Genomic DNA, 25,631 nt, shown 5'->3' on the forward strand with positions numbered 1-25,631 from the left:
ACCCATGTGATCTTATGATCAGACGTGAATACAGAGCTAAAGAGCCATGTTCAAGAGTAATAGGGAACATTTGCAAACATTTACCAGCTTTTTACTTAATTTATTCTAAAGCACAGTGGTCCAATTACCTGAAAACAGAACAAAATTCACAACAACTTCACATTCGGGTATCAATCTGTTACAAGAATTTATGAAAATTTCCTGTATTTCCTTTAACGCCCCTCACTGAAGGGGCTTTCCAACACTGAGGTCAGATTAACACTCACTGCAACTTCTTCTTTTTACTTGCTTTCTATCCACATTCTCTCTCTGATATCTCATTACACTCTCACTAGTTTGACACAGTGGTATTTGGAGAAACTGGAGGGCGAGGTTCAGCATGCATCGTGGGTCTCCACGGCAACAGATAAAGCACAGTGGGACCATTAGAGAGTTTACACAGTGGCCTGGTAGATTTAGGACAAATGGCTGAGCTGAGAGGTTAATATTGTCACAGTGTGCATCTGCACTTGTGTTCTTGACTTCTATGAAATTACACTAAACCTCCCATTCCTCTTACTAAAAATAATCACCACTCCACTGCATAACGGTAGCATCTTTTTTTTTTAACTACAGATATTCTGTATAGTGCCGGGTGTTCCTTTATAAAAAAACAAGGCAACAAATACAGCTTCTATGCCCACAAAATTATTGCAAGCGCAAGTTAGAGTGTAGACTAATGATAACATATCAATATGCGACATAAATATGAAATGTCGATGCCAGTGTAGCATAAAGCACATTCAAAACCTAGATACAAACTTCTAAGATGATGTCCATTTTTACTTCAATTTGAAAAAGACACTGAGAGCAAGGCTGTCTCTTTGGTAAGTAGTATATGTCAGCAAAAACAAAAGTCTATAAACTCTATAGGGCATCCATGGCTCCATGTTGGCTGGAATTTGATGAAAAAAAGAATAAGAAAAGTACTTGAACAAACAATGCATAACTGGAGAAAGTGCTTGCTGTTGTTTTCTCCTGCTTTTCCTCTGTTATGAAAACACAGTGCTGCGCTGGTTTGCCTCCCCGACCTTCTCGAAGAACATGAAATCCTGCAAAGAATAACAAAGAAGGAAATGTTGACCAATATCTCCACTTTTTACAGCAAGATCCTCAAAATCCAAACCAGTGTTATTAAAAAAAAATAATCTGGACTTACAATGAGGAAGCAGGCTCCCATGAGCACAGCTTTCATCTTCACGTCCAAGTCCATGGGGAACTGGATGCCGAAGTTGTCCGTGTCTGTGAAGACCTCCTTCAAAAGGCCACTCCACTGCTTGCTGATGCGACCGATGGTTTTGTCAGCTTTAGACTTCAGCTGCAGAGCAAAAGTAACTACACTGTCACAATGTTAACATAATAGAGAGGTGAGTGAGAGGGACTATAGTTCTTTTTCTGATGAGTCAATTGATTAAATCTAAAGAAGTTTCAATCTAAACTTTTAGGCCAACATGGACGCACAGTCCTTAAAAAAAAAAAAAAAAAAAAAAAAAAAAAAAAAAAAAAAAAGGTACCTTGCAAAGTGTTTCTCACCAAAACCCATCGAGTGAATCCTTGAGGCCTAACAAACATTTGACCAACGCCATCTTGGATTTTTGGAGCCAGAAGTGAGCATACTTGGACGAGAGGGTGAAGCTAACCCTAACTAGCTGCTAGGTGCTTAACACACAACTGCGATAATGCTAATACTAATGCTAATTTTGGCCAGTGAAAAACGGGCTTAAAACAAAATAGAAATACTGGACAAACTGAACAGCCGACTACTTAGAGGGTCTTTTAATACATCTGAACAATGAAGACTTTTTTTAGGGAGTCACAACGTTCCAGTTAACTTTAATGAACTGAAAACACATAGTCCTTTTCTAATCTGGGTTAACGATATGAAACGTACGTAACCACAATTGTCATTGTTGAACGTTTACTGAGGTAATAAATGAAGTGAGGAGTTGGGGTCATTTTATCATATACTTACAATCTGACTTATTTTTCCGACCAGTGGAGTCGCCCCCCCCCCCCCGCTGGCCATTAGGAAGAATGCAGGTTTAAGTCTCTTCCTCATTGGTTTCACTTTTCAGACTCAAGAGTTACACGCTAGTACTGAACTGTAACTTTAAGCCAGTTAGCAGTTTCTAATATCTTCCTATTTTGTTTTCAGTTCTAGCAAACACAATCCTGTGAGCTCACCTCAAAGTTCACGTCCCCGCAGCAGTTGCAGGCGAAGCAGGGACCCTCCAGTTTCATCAGGGTCTCTTTGTTGGCTCCCTGGATGGAGAATTTTGGCAGGCAAGGGTGCCAGTCCTGTTTGACATAACCAACGGTGGTGCCTGGCGGTGCCTGGACCTCCAACTGTGGGTGACACACATACATAATTAGACATACTACACCTACACATATTAACATGGTGTAAAAATAGAAAGTTGTCCTACAGGGGTTTCAAATCTGGATTCCTATGACACAGCTATAAATAAACATCATTAGGTTACACAGTGTGCCATACAAGACAGCAGGAATGATAAGTGAACCTCTGACTCCTCCGCTGTAGCACCACATAACAAAGGTAATACATCTCACATGGCTCCTGTCTGGCCAGAAAACAGAGGACTGCAGTATATGAGGGTGTAGCAGCCAAGGGAATGTACCATAACAGGACTGCCAGTAATGTGATTAGATGGAGACGGAGAAAGAAAGGTCCCAGAGGTGGAGGGATGGCAGGGGATTGGAGGAGTCCAGGAGATAGTTTGGATAGACAAAGGACTATTCATAGTCCTAACAAACCCCTGCCTGAGCAGACTGGCGCGCAAAGACATTGAAACGCTGCTCAGCAACTCACCAGTAACAAAAGGCCTCTGAATATGAGCCACTGAGAGCTGTGAGGCTGCAGATTTTTATGCTGTAAGAGACAATATGTTTCTTCTCTTTGGATGAAAGAGGGTTAATGAGTGAAATAATCTGTTTTAATGGTTTTGTTGGAGAGAAAACCTGTACAAAAAACAGACTTCAAGGCAAGGTACTATTACTGATATCGATCTTGAAACAACATCTAAATATGCAAATATGTTTTGTTTTCTTAGAGAAAACTAGATTAAGAGATATCTATCTGAGCGACAACATTACTCAGCAGTTTTCATAGAGACTTCATGTTTTTGTAGAAAGTATTATGTATATTTGTATTATCCACAGTAAACAGGACACTGTTTCAGAAAAGACGAGAGTTCCTCTTGAGTTTTTCTAATTTCACTGTGAGCACCACAAACAACCTCATCTCTATTTTATCGAGGTAGCGACAGATATCTTACAGACATCTCAAAAACAGGCAAAATAAAACCAAAATTATTTGCATTGCTCAATAACATCAGCGGTGACTAAGAAAACAACTCCCTTGTTTCTTAGAAGAGTTTGTCAACTCTGTTCCGTAAGATGATGAATTAACAGAACATTTCTTGCTCTACAGCATTTGTTCATTTGATTTCATTCGTCAAACTGCATTTTATTTGAATCATAGTTCTTTTAACTTTTTGACACAATGCATTTCTTTGTCCTTGTGAAGCTATTTGTTTTTTAAAAACAGTGTCCAATTCACTCCAGTAAAAGCAAGTACCTCTTAAACATGATTATTGTTACTGTGGCTTCACCTGTAAAGTAACAGTAAAAGTTCTTTATTAGGAGCTCTTCAGAGGATCAATACGGCTGAATATTAACAGGATTATCAACGGCACAATATTTGGACACACTTAAGTCAAATATTATAAGACAGATATCGGAGCATATATTCATAACTAGCACGGGTACTCAGGGTGATATGAGACTGAAATAACTATTGACTTTGGCATAGTATTGGTCTTGGTGTGTTAAATCAATATGATTTGAGGTAATTAAGAACTGCTTCTTGACACTTGGACACAGACCTCTTGCAGGCAGCAGGGACACCAGCAGGAGACACAGCGGAAAGGCCGTACGAGGCGGATGACCTCTCTGTCCATGTTGTCCTTGATCTTCATGTCGAAGCTGCGCAGCGAGCCGCAGCAGTTCCTGGTGCAGCAGTCGTTCTTTTCTTTGGCCTTGTAGATCTTCTGGCCAAGGCTGTTCTTTATCTCGTACTGGTTGTTGGTCTCGAACCCGATGAATGCTGGGTGGGGTTGAAAAGAGAGGGGAAAAGGAAAAGAGGTTCAAAGGGCGATTAGGCACATAAAGATACATGTGGAATTTCAAGGGCAGGACATGAAATCTATCATTATGATTTATTACTGAGAGGTTTAAAACGCAGCAGTGTAACAAAAACTTTTGTCAAAAGAAAAACAACTGTGCAAACAAATGACAAACTTTACCTTCTAGAAGTTCAACTTTTTGGTGGATCAGAATTTGGTCAATCTAAAACACAAATAGAAAGAGGCATACATTTGTTATCCTTTTAAAACACAATAAGTACTACAACGTAATTGCAAAATGTATCTATCTTCAAGCTGTAAGTGTGAGATTATTTTTCTTTAAACAAGTGAAAAACTGCAATCATAAGGGGGGAAGTTCACGTGTTTGCAATGCAAAGTAACCTGATTAATACATTTTCATAAGAATTTTCCCTGATCCCATCAAAACCAGCTACAGTGAAGGAGGGTCAACCACAGTCACGTCTGTGGGCGTGAAGCTTTGTTACCAGTAGACTTCACTCTGTTTACAGGTATCTACATGAAATTGTCATTGCTAGAGAGCCAAGCCTTTGTTTAAACTCCGTCTGTTTAAACTCTTTTGTTGAAAGTCGCTCTTTTCATATGTACACAAGGGAGTTCTTGTTTTTAAAAAGAATATTGTACGTGATCTGAACATGTTTAAAAGGCTGAGAGGACTGAAGTCACGCTACAATGTTTTAAATGGAAAAAAATGACAAATTAAAACAAATTAGTACTTTTTTTCTTTTTACAACTTGTGTACTGTGTACTGGATTTAAAGTGCATCCACAGTGTGTTACTTTATTTGATGTAAAGAACACATCTATTTCGTCGCCTGTTTCGCACCTGCTCACAGCTCTTTCTTTGAGTCTTGCAGGTGCTCAAGCGATCTCATGTGTAACTTGGCAAGCATGAACAAGCGGCACATGAATCTTTTCACATAAAGATTTTCTTACATAAACATCAAAACAGGTGGAACTGCATTTGTAATGAATCACCCAGAAATCTCTCAGGAATTTTAGTTACGTTTTTCAGATACGGTATCTCTCTCTCTTAGTCTGCCTCTGGCCTACCTGTGTGAGGTATTCAAGCCCTGGTGGGACTCCGACAGCAGCCATGGCTGGGGCCATCGTTGGTGCAGCCCCACCATACTCCTGCCCTGGAGCTTGGGCAGGAGGCGCACCATACTCCTGCCCTGGAACCGGACCAGGCCCCACTGGCCCTGGCTGATACATGACAGGAGGCACGTTTTGATTATAGCCCATGTTGAAGCCTGGTGGAGGGGCTTGACTGGGGTCTCCATACCCCCCAGGACTTGGATAAGGGGCCATAGGATAGGGTGGCTGGTAACCTGGCAAAAAGACAACGATATGACTTCAAACATTGTCCTCAGCAGGTTTATTATTATATTGACCGAATTTGAATAAACTGATAAGATTCCACACGTACAATGCATGCACTGTTTCTCATAAAGCTGAAGCTCCACACAGTGTTTCTTTACAGTATTAAATGAGATGAAACTAAAACTGGAGGCAATAGATGTTCATTTAAACCATGAAACATAAATAATTTAAAAATATAAATATAAATAAAATTAGATTTTTAAACAAACTAAGTGAAAAACATAAATAAAAACATGATATCAAAAGAATTACACACAAAACTGCAATCAAATGTCTCGGCTCTAATGTCTTACCTTCCAATAAAATAATGCAGGAACAAGCCTTTAGTCAGACCGCACTCCAGCGACGGAGGAAGTCATGACATGTGTGTGTGTGGCTGATAGCAGCTGCTGTGTTTGTTCGTGAGTGTTTACTGTGGATCATCCTACTTTTCCCAGCAGAGCCAATAAGCTTCTTATTAGGCGAGTACGTAACAGCGGACTCACCTGACTGTTTCAACCTGTTTCGTCACATCTTCCTGGTTAAATATTATCTTGAGAAACTGGCTTTGTTAAAAAAAGCTTTAAAACAAATGACCTGACAATAGTCTTTATATGAATGAATGAATTCAACTATAATAATCAGTAAGGTTTTCAGCTGGTGGTTTAAAGCAGTGGTGCTGGATTTCTTCAGCATGGACGCCAAATTATTGTCTCAGTGTATTAAAAGAGACACAAATACTATCTGGTAAAGACCTTACATGGTGACCGGAAGTCTGTTTTTAATTCGTACGTGGCATGCGCTCTAACCACTCGACCCCCTGCATGCCCGAAAACACTGATTTAGATGTTCCTGCTGCCTAAAGTTACCATGAAGTTCATTTTAACAAAACTTTTTTTTTCTTTCTTAGAGGTACTGATTATGTTTTACCCTAGGTCAACCCCCCGTCTAAAATCAGAACACATGTTTTCCCTGTGAAAGTGTTCCTGCAGAGGCATCAACCAACCGCTCGTTTATTGTGTGTACTTTGGATCTTTAATGGATGTTTTAACACCTGTGCTTAGTTATAAAACAATAAAAAAGTGCTTTCATATTTGTTGTCTCCAAACAGATTCAGGAAAGAGGCGACACACCAGTTTTCATTTCTATTCTCCAGATTCAGAAGATCAGAAGACAGAAAATTAATCAGCAACACTTTTGATTCTAATAACATTCAAGATCAAGCTGAAAACTTTTTTTAAAAACTTATTTTCTCTGACTTGTGATTGGCTGAGTTATGCTTGAGTCGGCACATATCTGTGAGATAAGTATGGGCTTCCTTCCTATGTGTGGGTGTTTTATTTTTATTGTACAGTATATTCATCATTATAATAATTGTTGCTGTATGTGTATTTTAATGTCATGCTCATAGACTTCACTTTTCATGAATCACATAACCAGCATTTCCTGACCTCGCCTGTAAGTGTCATTAATCGCAATGTTATCAGTGGTGCTGTTGAGGAATTGGGTGCTGTGTGTGGGCATCAAACTTGGCTAACGACTGACCAAACTGGTTTCTGGTTTGCATCACATGAGTAAAACTGTCTGAAAGGTCATGTGATTGTGTTATTGCAAAACACTCCCATGGAAAAGTTTCCAATTGATGGAATGAAGTCTCTAAACAACTGTGGATTAAAGCCAGAAAGCAAACAATCCGTCAGGCCTCTACCTTTAAAACAAAAAGCCTGAAATCAAAAAGAGGATGTAAGTTTGGCCGAAGCTTGTTGTTGCTCCACCTCGCACATTCCCCTCTCTACTTTACAGGAAATCATCAGGCCACCCTCACTAGCAGAGCGAGACATGCATACACAACATATGCAGGCGGACGAATCACACAAAGGCACCTTTCACCTCCACCAACGGGTAAAATCAGGCCCCTCAGTTTACGTGCAATTACATACACCCAAGGAATGTCTTTCACCAACTTGGAGGGAGGATGAAATTGCTCAAAAGGGCACGAAGAGAATCTGATTCACTGCACCATGACGCTAAGTTTGTGACTGAACTGGAAACATTCAGATTTCACAATAGCAGCACATCAGGACATAACATGAGACACAAATGTGGAAGGCAAGGCCGTTATACACACAAAAACTCACATCACAGTTAGTGTTTTCCTGGTTTCTTACTGCTGCATAAAGGGACTTACCAGGGGCAGACATGGTTTAGTGAGGAGTTGGCCACAACTTGGGCAGTGAAAAGGAGGTCAGACTTCCTGGTCCACTCCCTGGGATCTCTATGGGAAACTGGAGATATGAGAAGCAAAGAAGGGGGGCGGGGGGTGAGGGTGGAGTGGAAGAAAAAGAGTGAGTGGAGGGGGGCTGCACAGAACAGAAACAAAAGACCAACAGCCTCATTTAATCCAACAATCATGCTGCTGTGACTTGTAATAAACAAAAGACCTTGTTGGTCCTGACCTACTTTACAACCATCAGAACCAGTTCAAGTTTTGTCAGTCTAATCACAGAAAAAGAAAATCCTGTGGCATGAAAGTGGAAACTAAAAGATGCATGAAATAAAAGTAGGTGTAGCATATAGAAGGAAGAAGAGGAAGGAGGAAGGAGGAGGAGGAGGGTGGAGGTCTGCATGTCATTAAGCGCCACTTTTTTTATTAGAAATTATTTGAAATTACATAAAACTGAATTTCCGGTTCCAGGTTTGAAGCGTAACCAAATCACCCAGAGGTCATTAGTGCTTTTATCGTTCCTTTCACTTTTCATATCTGTCTTGCGCTATCTCTCCGGCACATAAACAGTCCATGCGGCTGGTTGGAGCTTGATTAAAAAAAAAAGGAGAGGCTCTCATCCTCGGTATTATTTAAACAACAGAAAACAAGCAGAGAAATGCAGAGAAATCTCACCTCTGTTTCTCTGACAGTTGATTTCTTCTCTACTCCAGTTAGAAAAGTGATATTTAAGAAAACAGTGAAGAAAAAAAGGTTGATTTCACGAATCCAGAGCCAGTTGAAGGCGTCTTTCCTCCCTCATAAACCTGTTTCTCTTTTGCTGTGGTCCCTCCTCCTCTCTATTCTCCTCCCCTTGTTGCAGTTCGGCGCTGTTTCCATGAGCATGAGCCAAACCAAAACATGAGGATTACTCATGTAAATAAAACAACTATTTCACATGTTTTAATCTGGAAACAAAACGCTACAGGGCGTGCATTCAAATCAACAGGCTGCAGATATATTGTGTGACCTGTTCAGCCCACACCAACTGATACAGACATTACAGCGATTTATTATGATAATTTATAGTTTCTATTCGCTCTTTTTACAAAGGCTACACACGAGGATTTGCATTAAGGACATTGCAACATGAATTATCAGTGTACTTACCAGCAGGGAGGGGCAGTCTTGGTTGTTATAATAGCGACGACCACCAGATGGCGCCAATCCCCCAGAAATGACAACCACATGAATATAATATAATAGCTATAATATAATATAATATAATATAGAGTCCCTGTAAGACCCGTGAGGTAGGCTATTCTTTATTATCATATCTCATATCATTTATATTATATCATTGTAATTTGTCATGAATTTGTCAATGAATTGGTTCCTGATGATTTCATGTTAAATCAGCCATCAGACTGCACAACACCACATCTCCCAGTACCTCCCACTCCACTGACTGGGACCACCAGTCACTCACAGTTAAAACAGACTGATGCTGCACATGTTTTAATTATTACTATGTGTATCCCAGGAACATTGCATATGTCTCAGATTTTCTCCACATTGCACATTTATATATTGCAGATTTATTTACACAAACATCAAGTTTACTGTAGGCCCTATATAGATTTTTTTATTTTATTCTATCCTATGTTTTGCCTATTTATTGTTGAGTTTATTTTTAGTACACTTTCACTCTTACACTGCTACTTTTTTTTCTACTGTACTGCTTGTGTCAATTTGAATTTCTCCCAAATGGGATCAATAAAGATACATCACATCTTATCTTATCTCTACTGGTTCTATTGTTTGTTTTTTGGGTTTTATTCAGGGTCACTTTTGACTCTCCCGCACTAAAGACAATCAACCTCTATGAACCTGTCTGTGATACATATACCCAGCTGCACATAATTGCATAAGCCGATAGTCTTTTAGGTTTTACATCCTACCTCATACATCATTATGATATTGAAAAATGAGATTGAACCATAACCTCAGAGGTGTCTAGTCTTACCCACTGAGGGCTGCTGTGGATGCTGATTTGTTTTCCAAACCAGGCAGTGACACATGACTTCACGGCTAATTAGCACACTGGACTCAGGTGTGTCTCTGCCTGGTTGAAATGTCCCCACACTTGCCCTTAATTTTGGACATCACTATTGTATGGAAACAAACGTGCAAGCCTTGACATACAAAAATATGTATTAGCACTTTTAAAAGGTGATGAACATGACTCATGATATTGTAAAAAAAAAAAAAAGAAAGAAGTTGCAAAAGCTGCTGCAGTAATGTTGCAGATAAATGGCAGCTAGCATGATATGCTATGTTAGCTTTGACTAGCTTAGCATCTAATATACAGGAATTCAACACTAATATTAATTTATTTTTAAAATGTTGTTCAAAATACACAATTACTAAGCTGTATGTTAAGGACACAAACTTAGGAAGAAAAGATTAGCTTTACCTTGTTTTTCTTGAGCTTTAGCTTCATCCAGGCTCACTTGCTACCTTCTGTTTCAATGGAAATTGGACTTTGGCCTTGGAGAAAAACTTTGACTGTGGTACTTGGCACAGTGTGGGACATTGGTGTGGTGTGTTTAAATGAAATTGGAAGAAGTATTCAGAGCCTTTACTTAAGTAAAAGTATAAATACAGCACCATAAAAAATACTCAATTACAAGTAAAAATCTGACATGAACAAACCTAGTTAAGTGATTGTTTTTCTTTTCTTTTTTCCCCCCAGAACTTTATTGAAAAAGTTTCATTACAGTACCAAAGTCTGGGATCTTTCTTATATACAGTCTATGGGGATCTCACATTAAAATATATATTTTTTTAAAACACAGATTTATAAGTCAAATAAATTAACATGTACAGAATACATACAAAGTTTAACATAAAAAAACAAACAAACAGAAAAAACAAATAAACCATTTTTATAACAACCATTTATAACAATTCAAGGTAGGTTTTGAAATCAATTTCAAATACAGGAAAGAAAGGTTGACCTTTGGAGAATTTAGCTTTGTGGATATGAAATGTTGCTATTAGAATAATCAGGTTAATTAAGTGTTGAATTTTCCGTTCCTTATTATCATAGTATAATAACATATCCTTGCCTTCCAATTTAATTTGAAGGTTGGATTGTAAAGTGATATAATTTTTGGGAAAATTTACATTAAAAAAAAGATATGTATAATTGTTTCTTCTTCAGTGTTACAGAATACACATTTAACATCAACATCAATGAATCTTGACAGATATATGTTAGTTGGGTAAATGTTATGAATAATTTTATATTGAACCTCTTTGTTTTATTGGAAATACCACATTTATGTGGAAGGAGCCATGTTGTTTTCCAATTAATATCAGAGAAAGAAGAGGTCCATACAAATTTTCCTCTAGGCGTGATTTTCCTTTTCCTGTAAAAATTGTTCCTAATATCCTAATTAAGTGATTTAGTTCTTAGTTTTTTTACTCTTTCTCTCATCTTTGATTTTTGCTTAAATATTGGATCATATGAAAATTGATTGAAATGAAACTATGTGAGAAGTGTAGAGACTTAAAAATCACTATCTGGTGGAGCTGTCATAGACATCTGAAATGTGAGCCGACTACACACTGCTTTTTGTAAGATGTCAAAAGACTAAAAGGTTGGAAACCAGTGGTTTCATCTTTAACAATGTGTTATTTTTAAAAGTTTGTTATATTATCTATTGTGTGTGTCAATTCTTCATCTGAAAGTAACTAAATCTGTCAAATGAATGTAGTGGAGTAGAAAGTACAATATTCCCTCTGAATCGAAAAGAGGTAAATATGATAGGATATATATATATATATATATATATATATATATATATATATATATATATATATACTTGTACTTTATTTTTTATTAAGCACAAACAAACACAAACATTTATCACTTGGCAGCTCATCAGAATTTACATGTAGATATAACATTACACAAAATATATTGGACCTTGCATATGTGGTAGAAAGGTTTCTAGTACATACCTCCTCTGCAACCAGATCTAGTATAAAGTGTCTCGGGTTGAGCGGTAGCGATTCCCAAAAATGTATCTATCTCCCCCTTTACCCCCCACCAGAAGGGAACCAATGTAGGACATTCCCAGACTATATGGGAGTGATCACCAAATAGGATAGGATATTAAAGAGCAATTCCAAAAAGAGACCCATTCCTTTAAAACACTTTTTCCCCAACTTGGACCACTTTTAGACATAAAACCGGCACCGTCATTCTGAATTGATCTAAATATCAATATCCCAAATACAAATGGACAAACATGATTTTTTAAACAACCAACGCAAAGATTTATAACATCAGTAACCTGTCATGGTGGTAAACCATAGGCAAATCCTGAATGTAAAAAAAAAACCCAGTAATTTTTAATTACAATGTTTTCCTCTGAAATTGAAGAATAAAGTATTAAAATAAAATAAAGTTAGGTAGTATTATGATGTAAATAGACCTAGTGAACATGAAGCTACTGGTTTAAAAAACAGGATCCAAGATTGGGACATGATTAATGATTTCCTTTCTACTCCGTCAAAGTAAAATATCAGATTGACCTCTAAATCAGTCACCGAATGGAGTATGCCAATAATTAACTGATTGAATGACTGATTGAAGACTGATTAACTGCAGGATTGGATGTTTTGGTTAAGGGAGATGATTGCGAATTACAACCCTACCTTCTTCCTCTTTTATAAAGTCATATGTGCTCAAAGTAAACGTTAAATCTTACCTTTCTACGAGTCCTTTGGTGTTGGCATAAAAACTTCTCTCAATAACAAAAAAGTAATAATGAATGACAATAATGGTGGTCATGTTGCATTATGCTGCCTCTGTGTGAAGCTTTACTAGAACAGTTAAATAAAACACACTCTGTTAGTTACACCTGTGCTCTTCCTACTATGTAAAAATGTCATCTTTTTAAACCCCACTGACAAGGACCGGTCAGGGTGTCTGTGAGTGAGTTGAGATTACATTTCTTGTAAATGTCTTGTCGTTTATACATTTTGTCCTGTTAATCTTTTCTAAGTCTGCTAACTTTTCTTGGGGGGGAAGGGTCTCAGCTGAGTCTATATTTGGCACATGCTGCAATGCCTGATACTTATAGGGCACTGGACCTGGGCGGGGTGTGAGGGAAGTCAGTCACCACACACACACAAACACACAAACACACTCTCTCTCACACACACACGCACACACGCACACGCACACATAAACACACACGTACATCAGACCATGGTAATTTTTGGAGACATTACATAGGCTTACATTAATTTCCTGGAAACTTGCGCTAACCCTAACCTTACTCACTGACACCCAAAAATAAGCCTTTTCCCAATTTAGGACACAGTTTTTGTCCCTAATTGGACAAGTCGGCGCCAATTAACCGATCTTAAGTCTGAAATTTGTCCCCAAAAGTAGCCTATGATAGGGTTAGGCCTCAGATTTTGTCACTTTTGTATTACAATGCTCTTGAGGACCATCAATGACAATTTATTTGAAATAGTAATTTGAGTATACTTAATTTTATATTATGACACATAACTAATTTTAATGTCTGAAAGTGAAGAACAGCTGTAAAATTTCGCTGTTCAACTACAGCAATCACAGCATACTTCTGAATATAATCAAATATGTACTTTTACGAAACACCTGAAAATGTGATTTGAGAAAGCCTGTGCCAATAAATCATATGTGGCAGCCTCTTAAACCTGATCCTGATCCCTGAATTGACCCTTGAAAGACCTGTGGGACAACAATATGTCTCCACTATGAAGGATCCTTCTGTAATTTGTTGTGTTGTAATAAAATAACAGACACACAGTCACACACCCACACAGAGGCCCCTAATGAGCCCTGTCCCTGATAATGGAGGTAATCAGTGCAGCCTATCTGGCCTCTGCCCCTGCCGACATGCTGCCAGACTTGCCTTGGTTTATTTATACACGCCTGATCTATCAGCAATAGCTCTATGTTTGGTGAGCCTTAGTGCCCCAAAATAGAAATAATTAGGACAGGGCGGGAAAAGAGGAAAAGTGAAAACGTGTCTAAAAGCACATATGCTCCGAGCTGACCCCCCCACCCATCCTTGGACAATCTCTCCATCCATCCTTGCTTCACTGTCGCCTTTCTGTTTTGTTTTCTGGAGACAGGAGCAGCAGGCAGGCAGGCGGCTGGAGGATGAGGAGGAGGAGTGGTCGTGTGTGGTCTGGATTGGGTGGCAATCCGCCGGTGAAGTCGGGCGAAACAGAGTGATCAAGTCCTGATGACCACACACACTGGGATCCTGATACTATCTGTGATCTGTCTGTCTCTGTGCTTTTCAGACCCAAACACGTAGAAATAATGCAGATAAACAACTGTCATTCATTGATGAGTAAAAAAAAAAATCAAATATAATCTGGTTTTGTGTAAAATTTAATAAGTTTAATGGTTTTTATGGTTGTTATGATAAATGGTTAAACAGTTTAAATGTGCGACTTTGGGCTCTGATACCTTTTCATGGCATAGTTCATTATTTTAGACATGTTATAGATTAATTAATTAATTTTAAAAAACACTAACGAACTAACTTAGACAGCAGGACGCCCATTTAAGAACAAAACATTTCCAAATCCAAATAAAGGACAAGTTTGGGCAATAATAAACTACTCTCAATGGACTTTTATAGATTATTATTGATCCCTAAACAGTTTTCAGTTCTGTTTTAAAACAACAGTCAGGTGCCCAAATGAATATTGAAACATGTTTTTCTTGCTGTAACCATTTCTTCTGTTAAAACTGACCATAAGAAGATCCCTTTATAATGAACTTACAATGTAAATGATTGGGTACAAAATCCACAGTCCTTCTTTTGTACAAAAATGCACTTAAAAGTTTATGTGAAGCTTCAGCTGTCCAGATGAGTCAAATCAAGTAGATATCTTTCAACATTACAGTCTTTCTAGTGCCAAAGTCTCTTTTTTGTCACTATACTTCCACCACAGCTCAACAGGGAAACACAAAGAGGGAATTTGATACTAAAAACACTGTAAATCTGGCTGTTATGACTAACTATGACTAATGACTGTTAAAGCCTCATATAAGCATCAGATCAACTGGACACAGTGTATATTTTGGCCCCCATACCTTACATTGAAAGTTCATTTGAAGGATCTTTTAATAGCCAGTATGGACAGGAGTAATGTTTGAGTAATGATTACAGTGAGGAAAACCTCTTCTAGTGTTCATATGGACACCTGACTGTTGTTGTAAGACAGACCTTGAAAACTTTGAGCCTGTCCTTTAACGTTTTGTTTTACGTGTGTGAAAAGTTTTGTCATACAACAACGATAATAGAGCACATAATTTAATATCATGATACTGATTTCAGCCTGATTATCCAGATTTAATTACAGACCAACTGCCTTTATTACTATGAGAGGATGTTATATATACACTGTTATATATAAACCAACAATGTTTAAATGCAGATGAGTGCAAACCAGCTGAAACCTGCCCTAAAAGCAAGCCTGTGCAGCTGCAACATCCTTAACAATGACCATATCATGCTCCCATCTTGGGCGAGGAGGTCGTATGGTGTGTATGTGTATATGTATGTGTGTGTGTGTGTGTGTCAAGGCATGTTGTCAGCACACGTAATCTCTGAATGATGGCTTTAGAGGTTTGTCACTAATGATGACAATACCAGGCAGCAAGGCGGCACATGTAATTGGCACACAGTTAGCCTAAACAGCCTATGATGGCAGTCCCATAATATAAACCCACCCTACATGGATGACTACAAATACCCTCCAGTCCAAACTGGTCAACAGCATAGAGACGCAGAACTGCAACCAGCATCTTTCAGGACAGAACTTCACAGAGAGAAACAAGAGAATCAAGGTAAGCATGTGGTTGCTTTTATAGTTAACGTGCTTGTGTGTTACTATGCCACTTTATTGGATTAGACTTTAAAACTGACTCTTCCTCTTTTCAGATGCGTTGCGCCAGATGTGTGCTACCTTTGTTGGCTTTTTACCTGCTGCTGGAGATGATATCTGCAGCTGTTTTGCCAAGTGGATTCAGAAATAAAAGGGTAAGGCCATACCACACTAAATCTGGCACGCTTTGTACAAACAACCCAAATGGCTGTTTCATTTATCCTATATTTTATTACTGCTCCTGTTCTTAGGAAGTCAGCTGGCTGGACCAAGAGCTGTTTCCTCACCTGCCTGACCGCTCAGACCAGGGAGACCTCTCTGTGGGTGACGCAGGGGAGATGGGCAGGGATGTGAATGGTCAACCCGCTCAGTCAGATGCTCTCCTCACCCCAACAGAACACCTTTCTCTCCCGCGTCAAGGCCAGAACCAGTATCAGTACAACCGTAAAGCCAACGAAAAGAGGTGAGGAAAAGTCAAGGAGTTTTTGGAGTAACTTAACCAAATATATCTAATACACACAGTATCTACTATTTTCAACAACAATGTGTAGACATTTCTAAATTCTGTTTACTGCTATTAGAAATCATGTTTGCTTTACTCTTTTGACAATTAGTAACTACGAAAATTTTTAATTGTAACTGCATTTGTGGATTTCAATATTTAAAGTATAATATAAAGGTGTAATAAAGTTCATTATTTGTCACATTCATTGATAGGAATGGTCAAATGAACATAGGATATTTGAGCGTGTTGATGTAAAATGAAATGCATTATGACATTTTTGGTTACTGTGTATGACAGAATTTTAAGTGTCTTTGACTGAACTAGCCTTTGTGCCTTTGCTTGTGTCTACAGGAGGAAGGTCGCTCCCATGGACTCCATCGGCGGCTTTCAGATGTCCAACTTCCGAAATCGAAATGTGAGTGACGAGATAAAATTATTAGAAATATCTTGATAAAGCCACAATATCAGAGGCAATACTTAGACAAACTGACACCTGGACAATATTGTAGCCTATTTAGTCTGTTGAAGAAATACAACCTTCGTCACGACATTTAGGTCTCAACAGTTAGTAAAGCAATGGTACAATTTTAATGGGCACCATCGATGTTTAAATATTTAATGTATATAACCATTTTAAACTTGCATGTCTTACAAGTTTTCCATGTAATTAATTGCTCCTTTGAGTCACTCAAATAGAGTATAACAATGGTTTAGCATTAATAATACATAATGACCTTGTTTTGTGAAATATGAAGAACTGACTCTTTACACATGTATTTATTTGTATAACAGGATGAACCTGATGCCGACCTGAAAGACTACATGGAATAAAGAGTGTCTCATCTGCCCATATGTTCAATCAGTTCATCTGCTAATCTATGTGGGAACCTTGTGTATCTTCTATATTTATTCAATACTTATTTAACTCACTGTCATACTAACAAGTGCCTGTTGACTGTCGCCATCTAGTGGCAAAAGACAAACATGACAAACATTTTGCTGTGTGCCTCCATCTAATAAAAAGTTACATTTAAAAAATGAACTTCTCTCTCTGTCCCTTTTGTGTCAATGACACCGAACGCCATCTGTATGATCCCAAAGACTTTTTATTTTTCAAGCTACAATTAAAGAAAACAATATCAGACTGCAGAAAATATAGATTTTGCTTGGGTATTTTCTCTCTTCACTTTCACATATGTACAGTTGTCAAAAGAAAGGATATGTACACAGAGTTGAAGTTGTAGAGAGAGTGCAACTGCTACTGGACTTACCAAGACTCTCCCTGCCAACAAAAAGAAAAAGCACATGGTAAAACCAAACAACATAAACAAATGCCACAAACCTACGTGGCGTCAACTTATTTTCTGTACACTACAACTTTGTTCTCGATATGAGACAATCTTATGTCCGTTCTCTGATGCGGGGGGGGGGGGGGGGGGGGGGGGGGGCGCTTATCTAATCCTGCTTTTCAGAAAGCTAAGAAATAAACAATTACGTGAAATAGAAAAAAAAACAAAATATTTTACAACATTTCTTAAACAAACCTCTGAGCCACTTTTTGACATCGTAAAGCACTGCCAAACCATTTGTCTTACAGCAACGTTACCCTCCATCGTATCGGATGAGTTGTTTTTTAAAAACATGAATAACAAAAAAAACCAACATGAAAACAAACATCAAAATTTAACAGCTTTCAATGTAAATGTTGTTCATGGTAAATGGCTATTAGTGATTGATTAACAAGCCAGACAGGGAGAAACATTAAGCGCTCATTTGTGAATGTACACAGCCACACGCCAAGTACAGATTTAATCAGCGGTAATTCATCATAAGTCCCAATTACCACCCATATATGCAGCGGAAATGGTATTTGGGTTTACGTTAAAAAAAGTGCACTGCTAAAAGAATTGTCTGTGTGCAATTGAAAATTTAGATGCAGTTGCAAAATAATATTTGTTAGCTGATTCTATTAATTCAAGGTTCACTTACTCTAGAGTAGTGAGGTCTCTACATTGTAAGGTTCAGTGAGCACCACTGACGACTGAAGCAAACTCAGGAATAAATCGCCAAAATATAATCCAAAAATAAAATGAGCTGCCCATCTACCATCATGACGTACTTCTAAACAAATAACAGGAGTGACATTTTCCATCTCTTAAGCTTATACAATGAGTCAATGTGTGAAACTTGCATTGATTTAAAGATGAGCGGAAATGGCTATCGAGCAGAAAAAACACGGCTCCTTGAGACTAAATGAAATTCTCACTGATTTGTCGATATCCTCGAGAAATAATTTATAAGTCAAAAATAAAAAATAAAATTGCGCCTTCAGTGAATATGAGAACCCAAGTATGAAAACCTATGTTCACGTCACGAGCACAGTGCACAATGAAGCCAATTAATGCAGGAATTAATTAGTAACAAATAAATGATTCTCCACTGTCACTGTAGCCGTCTATCCAGTTCTTCACAGTAGCCAAAAAGGGGGGAAATACAGAGAGGGATAAATAATGGTTGTGATTGTCAAAATAAATCCTACAACCTGACAATACAGTTGCCATCCAGGTGATAATTTAGGCTGTTTTGGCTGTAGGCATCAAAGAAAACAAGTGTCGGAGGACAGCGAAAAAAACAACAACAAAAAAACAGGGTGGGTGCTCCTTGTCCCTTCCATCCGCTTCATCTCTAGGTGTCTTTTTTGTGTCCTGATCGCCTCATGTCCCTGCACTTGTGGCAGTAAAAGATGTCGGGAACGTTGGACTTCTTGATCTTCGCACATGACAAGTGCACCCATATGCCGCACTGGTTGCACTCGATCATTGGCCGTCCCGCGAATGGCTTCCCACAGTAACAGGTGATCAAGTCCCACGAGTCATCACCTGCGTCGGTAAAGAGAGCAGCGTTAAGAGAGCAGGTAAAGACTCATCAGTTAGAGCATATTGTACATATTGAGCACAGATTAAATAACAAAGAAGTTACCAGATATAAGACAGAGTTTGGCATTTAAAGAAATTACCAGTAGTCTATTTTCAAAGACAATGGCGTACCTGACTCCACCATAATGTCTTCATCTGCGATCCAGGTCTCACCCTCACTGGAGCTCATCTCTGCTTCCCTTATGGACTCCTCAGGCTGCATCTTCCCCAGGCCCTGCTCAGTCGGGGTGGAGTCACCATGCGCTGTTAGCTCCTCTGCCCCGGGTCGTACCTCTGTGTGTGTGTGCCGTGCCTCAGAGTCTGTCTCACTTTGAGTGGCTGAACTCTTAAGCTTCTTAGCTTTTGGCTGTTTTGAGTTTTTGCTGCGCTTGATGCGGGCTCTCTTCTCGCCTTCACTACTGCCACTATCTGCCGCCGTCATGGCAGAACCCAGTGACAACTTTTTAAGTTTTTTGTCCTTTTTGCGCTCCGCCTTAGTGCTGGCCTGGCTCTCGTATAGGGAGTCTTTAAGGCGCATCTTGTCCAGCAGAGTGCTATCAGAGTGCATGCGGCGAATATTTTTGCCCTTGTTTGCTCGAGCTTTGCGGACGAATGTATGAATGGTGTGGATGTCGGAGCTTCCATCTGCCCAAGTATTACCCATGGAGCTGCTGCCTCCGCCACCCCCATCTGCCGACAGCCCTGAACTGTGTGCAGAGCTGGATGATGTCGGTGACCATGAGCTTTCCTGCAATAAAAGAAACATTTTGGTCTTTCTTCAAAACTCAAAAGAAGATAAAATAATTTCTAAAAAAATCAACAGTGATATTCTAAGCAACTTACCTCTTTTGGACTGGGGATGTAACCAGCGTAGGCCAGGACAAAGCTGCAGAACTTATTGAAGTCCTCAACTGTCCTCTTTTTCCTCTCTGGGGGCTGCATGAAGCACACACACACACACCTTTGTTAAAAGACGTTCAACTAATCCAAACAAGCCCCAACAACAGAAAACCTACTGAATGAACAACTCATACTTTACAAAGTACTCACCAAAGGTTCAGTTTTGCACGTCAACAGTGAATCTGGTGAGGGAGAAAAACAAACAAAATATCTGTAAGTCACAAGTATATCACTCATATTATTTTCACAGAAACAGCTTAGACACATGAGGAAGAGCAAGCACAGGGTTGTCTCTTTTGGGTATGATGAGACACGAGTGAAGCATCGCTAGCATTAGCCTGCTAACACGGCTCAATAACTTAATCAGGGTTATTAGTGGTGTGCCTGTTGAGCTTTTTTTTTTTTTTAAGAGTTTACTCATAACCATTAAAGCAGAAAATGAGCAGCTCGGTCATCACTTGGTTAAATGGCTAATTACGTTTCCCAACAACCGCAGTCGGTGTCATCTCATCACATATATTGAACCTTTGCACAAAGTCTGGTTTTAAACTTGTCAGTCTGTATTGTCTTTGATGCTACCTTGATGCTAACGCTAGCTGACATTTAGAGGGGAAGCTAACACGCTATATCGACAGGAGCTACGGTAACACAATATAGTTTGGACTAGTGTGAGCTTATGCAGTGTGGTTCAAACGCCAGGAGGATAGTGGTGCATTGGTAACATCTATTTTAGAAATGAAGCAGAGTTGAGTAGTGCTAACAATCAGCACCTAGCGGCTAATCACGCTGTGGCTCAACATTAGCTCGGCGTTAGCAAGCAAGGCGTTACATTTAACATCAAAGACATGTGTTAGTTATGAAAACATGTTATTTCATGAGCTGTATTTACTTGCAAACTGCGATGTTAGTGTGTTTTCATCGAGGTGTAGCTGTCTAACGTTAGCTAGCTCGCAGCTATTTGATGAGATAGTGTCGGCGCGTTAACTCAACTCTGCAATAAATACAAGATTAGCATCAAGTTAGCTGCAATAAACATCACAAAGCTTACTTAGTTTAGTTAGTTTCGCGGTATTTTAATGACAGTTGTTGCTAGTTAAAGAGCAAGTGGGTTAATAGTTGAGGGATACGCAACCATAACGTAGCATTGACGTTAGCCTTAACTTGAGATAAGTTAGCTATCGTAATGTCCGCATAACACGACAGACACATTTCAGCCTCGCACAGGAGCACTTTGTTTAAACAGGGGGGGTTGTTGTTATTAATAATGGCATAAAACATACCTTGGTGCTCGGACATTATGTCAAGCATTGTCGCCTCATCGACAAGGCCGCGATCCAAGAAGCAGCAGCAGGCGAGCTATAGCCGGAGAGGCGGCCGTCGAGCGGAGCCTTCTCCCGGCGTGGCTGCACCTCACCGCCGGGTAACTTTGGCAGCAGCAACGCCGGCACCAGAAAACCAAAAGAAACTCTCCTTTGTGAAGAAAAAAACAACAGTCCCACACTGTGATGGGTGAAGTTGTTATATTCCCTCGCTGGGGATCCGTCAAAGTCCGCTAATGCCCCCCCCCACCGTCTCTAAAGTGTCGCCACACTTAACGATATTAGCCCGACAAAATACTAATTCCCCTGTTGCTTAACAAGCTGCTTCTTCGTCACTGCATCCACGTACCGCGGAGTGTTAAGATACTGCACCACTGTTAAACCTCTTTAGATTTAATACTAGTTAATGTAGGTCCATGATGGGAACTTCTAAGATTAAGTTTTTTTTCTCCCCCCGATTCGTTCGCTGAAGGCATACAACACTATACTGGTGTAATTCCTCTGTCTTCTCTGTGCGCGGCAGAAGCCTCTTGAGTGTGCCAGAGCAGTGGTTTCCTGTGTGGAATGCTGGGTAATGTAGTTTATAGAGTGGTCGTTCTAAATGATTCTGAATGTTGCCGAACTACTTTTCCCATGTGAGGGTCGATATTGTGGTTCATGTGAGTATTGGGATATGAAGTCTTCCACTCGATACATTTTAGGTTTGACATGCTACATCGTGAAGCATGTTGAGTTTGAAAAAAAGCAATAAAGCTGTCTTTTTTCGTGAAATATCACTACTTCTTCACCACTACCGCTCTTGAGAGACACTGGGCTTTCTTGTCGTTGTGAATTCACCGGTGTTCATCATGATATTGACGTTTAAATAGATGGTGAATCAGAAGCAAGCTAAGTAGCTGAAGCTGCTAAAATACCATGTTGCCTGAATTATTGCAAGGAACTGATGCCGGAGGGTTTCTTATAATACAAGGTAAATTAATTGAACTGTGAAACTATCTGCTGGACTGCTGTCATTTTAAAGGAGTGTCGCCACTAATGTGTTAGTTTATGAGCCCAGTGTAGCAGCAGTCCAGTGCATTGTTTACTGTCGATCACATTTAAAATATCTCACAGTAACAACCTGAACTATGTGCTTTTTACTTGTATTCATAGATTCTGTTAATTACTCTGGTCGACACCTCCTATGGAGCTTCATCAATGCTGCACTGAACAGGTAGTCATCCCTACAACAGCTGTGTGGTTATATACAATATGTACTGTGTTTATTTGCTGAATAATAACTGTAAATACCTGCCTGAACCTTTTAGGGAGGAGGCTGTCCACGTGCTTGGCTTTGAGGTCAGTGAGGAAGAGCTCAAAGATGGTCTGAAAGGATCACACATTCAAAGGTAACCAATATTAGTACTGCAACAATTCATTGATTAGTTAAAAGAAAATTGATAGCCAGCAGTTGAGATGTGGAATAATCATGCAAGTCATTATTTTTGCAAAATGCCAAAGATTCATTAGTGTGAACCTGTTTGGTTTTAGCATTTCCTGCATTTCTCTTTTGTATATTTGTAAATTAAAGATTCCCTCTTGACATGTTTTAAGAAATACAAATATTCAGCTTTAATTCACAAAACATGTTCAATTACCTTCTTAAAATTAAAAATGATTACTATAAATACTGTCATTTAATATATTATGCCATAAGATTAAAATTCCCTGCGTGAAGTCAGTTTATTTAACCCACAACCAAACTCATTAATAATCATTGTTTCTGTCATTTCAGGCTACACTTTCACGATGCATACACCGACCCCCTTGGCTGGACTGATCAACCAGCTTTCACAGTTCAACAGTTCTGTTTGGAGAAACTTACGCATCTCATCAAGCAGACATCACAGCACAAACCTGCTACTTTAGTGATCGACTCTCTTTCGTGGATTCTGAGACATCGCAGCCCTCCTGATGTCTGCAAGACTCTCCAACAACTAAAAAAAGGTGACTAGTTATCTTCTGTGTTCATGTTTTATTTACTTTTACCGGCTGAAAAGGCATGAAGACAATGCTTCTGCAATTATGATTTGACCTCAAAGACATTATTAGTAAACTGCAAAGTGCACCATCCGATTGTCGAACTACAATGGTTGATTTATTTTGAATAAAGTGGAACTGAGAGACCATGCTGTAGACTCTACTATTTAAGGCTCTGTTTCTCTGTTTTCATTAGGGGGAGCTGTTAGAGTGATCGTCGGTCTGCTGCACACAGATATGCATCAGCGGGGTATTGTGGGAAGTGTATGCCACTTGGCTTCTTCAGTCATCACTGTGGCACCTGGAATGAAGGGAGATGAAGCGGTGGCAAAGACAACAAAGCGCTCAAAATCAGGGAAGGTTATGCAAGAGGTAAGCAGCCTTTCCATCGGGATGACTCGTTTATTTTCCTACACTGTCAGAAGTTATTCATAAGAGTGTGTTCCTTTGTCCCCAGGAGGCGATTTTCTGTATCAAAGAAGATCTTACAGTCGTTATACAGAGTAAGCCCAGTCATCTTGGATCCAGACAGACAGACCCCGAGGAACAAGAGGTACCACAGAACACATGTTTATCTACACATCATACTTTTAGATTAGTAGAAATAAAGAAAAGGCTCAAGCATGGCAGGACTGAACAGTTTCCTTTTTGTGTTTCTGTAGACGGACCCAACAGCCAACTTAACCTTCAACCTTCGCTTATCGGACACAGAGCGCGAGGCCAAGGGAAAACTTGCACTTCCCTTTGTCTTTAGTAAAGAGAAGTGAGAAACGTTTCATTTGGTCAGGGGTGTTTTTTCAGTGATATATTATAATATTTTTACACAATATAAAAACTGCCCCCTTTTTCCTCTAACAGGAAATCAGCTCTGCTTCACTCAGGCCCGGGTTCAGGACGAATTCTGTACGAGCCTGATGCCAACGACGACTATGACCAGGAGGATCCTGATGATGATCTTGATGTGTAGGCTCAGGGCATAAATATTATGCAGTATGTGTCCTCTTTGCCATTCATATTGAACAGAATGATCGCCTTAACAACGTCTTAAGAAGCTTTGAAGTCAGATATAAAATAATGCTTAATATTTCTGTTGGAAATCTGTATTCTGTTTATAAAAGGATTTTATTCAAAAGCTTTAACTAATAATATTGATCCCATTCATTTTTTTTTACATGTAGTTTCTTCTCATTGAATAAAATTGTGCTGGTATCACTTGACGTGACTAACAGCCTGTTTATTGTGTTTATATACATGCTACATGTTCAGTGACCCCATAAAAAAATAAAATGAATGAGTATGTTGGATATTTAATGTACATTGCATTAACACTTTACACAGCAGTGGGGTCATGATCCCCCCAAGAAAGGAAGTAGGACTAATTACTCAGATTGCAGTTTTTGCAGCTGTTTTATTTAGAAGTGTGTTTAAAATGTCAAAATACCCAACGTAAGCACATTTTTTTGCTTACGTTGCTTAAGCAATGGTCCAAGTCCACTTGCTCTAAATGATTATACGTTTCCAATGATTCTATGTTCAATTTTAAATATAACAAAATCTGTAATGATTCCCTGGGGATTTCTTATATTGTTTTACAATGTTAAAGTTGTCAAGATCTTTGATCCCCCATTGGGAGAAATTCAAATTGACAGCAGTATAGTGGGAAAAGAACAGCATAAGGGTGAAAGTGATAAAATAAAATAATAATAATGCTATATACAGTAAACAATCTCCGTGTAAATACATCTGCAATACATAAATGTGCAATATGCAGAAGTTCCTGAGATTCTATATGTGTGCAATGTTGCTGGGATTTACACAGCATCAGTCTTTTTAGTTGGAGGTACTGGGAGCTGTGGTGGTGTACAGTCTGATGGCTGATGGTATGAAAAAGCCCCCCAAGAATAGAAACACGATAATCTTCAGAAATTATATTAGTTATTATAAGTAATTATACTTTTCTTGTGGAAAAATCATATCAGACACAAATTATCATTTAAAGTTCAGTGTCATCTTAAAACATGTCTTAAATCACAGTAACTGTCAAAATGAGAGCAAAATATAATATATGTACACACATGTAAAACCAGAAACTATGTTTGTGGTAAATTGCACCGCTAAAGTGTCAGAAAAACATTAATAAACAGGTTCAGGTTTGTAGTCCTGCGCGTCCACGTCTGTTTGTTTTCTCTCCACGTGGACGTGCTGCGCGCCACCT

General features: G+C 39.0%; 3 protein-coding genes across 5 annotated transcripts; 1 reads left to right on the forward strand and 2 right to left on the reverse strand.

Annotated features, from left to right (window-relative positions):
• Window positions 1-477: 477 nt before the first annotated feature.
• On the reverse strand, window positions 478-10,309 carry LOC128383867 (phospholipid scramblase 2-like). 3 transcript variants are annotated; one of them, XM_053343458.1, is made up of 10 exons: window positions 10,264-10,309; window positions 8,958-8,974; window positions 8,484-8,677; window positions 7,773-7,869; window positions 5,276-5,553; window positions 4,365-4,407; window positions 3,945-4,165; window positions 2,224-2,385; window positions 1,199-1,357; window positions 478-1,091 (listed from the first exon to the last, which is right to left on the reverse strand). In XM_053343458.1, the coding sequence occupies exons 4-10, from the start codon at window positions 7,783-7,785 to the stop codon at window positions 1,032-1,034; spliced, it is 936 nt and encodes a 311-aa protein (XP_053199433.1). In that variant the 5' UTR covers window positions 7,786-7,869; window positions 8,484-8,677; window positions 8,958-8,974; window positions 10,264-10,309; the 3' UTR covers window positions 478-1,031. The 3 variants fall into 3 exon arrangements, with proteins under 3 accessions (XP_053199433.1, XP_053199432.1, XP_053199431.1); XM_053343457.1 differs by lacking the exon at window positions 10,264-10,309 and having other exon boundaries at window positions 8,958-9,155; XM_053343456.1 differs by lacking the exon at window positions 10,264-10,309 and having other exon boundaries at window positions 8,484-9,155.
• Window positions 10,310-17,703: 7,394 nt separating this feature from the next.
• phf23b (PHD finger protein 23b) lies at window positions 17,704-21,879 on the reverse strand. The gene is made up of 5 exons (XM_053343455.1): window positions 21,359-21,879; window positions 20,229-20,260; window positions 20,022-20,114; window positions 19,311-19,926; window positions 17,704-19,142 (listed from the first exon to the last, which is right to left on the reverse strand). Exons 1-5 carry the CDS (start codon window positions 21,384-21,386, stop codon window positions 18,949-18,951), a joined length of 963 nt encoding a protein of 320 aa, XP_053199430.1. The 5' UTR covers window positions 21,387-21,879; the 3' UTR covers window positions 17,704-18,948.
• A 220-nt stretch (window positions 21,880-22,099) lies between these two features.
• Window positions 22,100-24,698, forward strand: elp5 (elongator acetyltransferase complex subunit 5). The gene is made up of 8 exons (XM_053343459.1): window positions 22,100-22,367; window positions 22,550-22,610; window positions 22,705-22,785; window positions 23,172-23,383; window positions 23,613-23,788; window positions 23,874-23,969; window positions 24,079-24,179; window positions 24,275-24,698. The coding sequence occupies exons 1-8, from the start codon at window positions 22,313-22,315 to the stop codon at window positions 24,381-24,383; spliced, it is 891 nt and encodes a 296-aa protein (XP_053199434.1). The 5' UTR covers window positions 22,100-22,312; the 3' UTR covers window positions 24,384-24,698.
• The last annotated feature ends 933 nt before the right edge of the window (window positions 24,699-25,631 follow it).

This window comes from Scomber japonicus, chromosome 22, assembly GCF_027409825.1.
Source record: "Scomber japonicus isolate fScoJap1 chromosome 22, fScoJap1.pri, whole genome shotgun sequence".
NCBI classification, from domain to species: domain Eukaryota; kingdom Metazoa; phylum Chordata; class Actinopteri; order Scombriformes; family Scombridae; genus Scomber; species Scomber japonicus.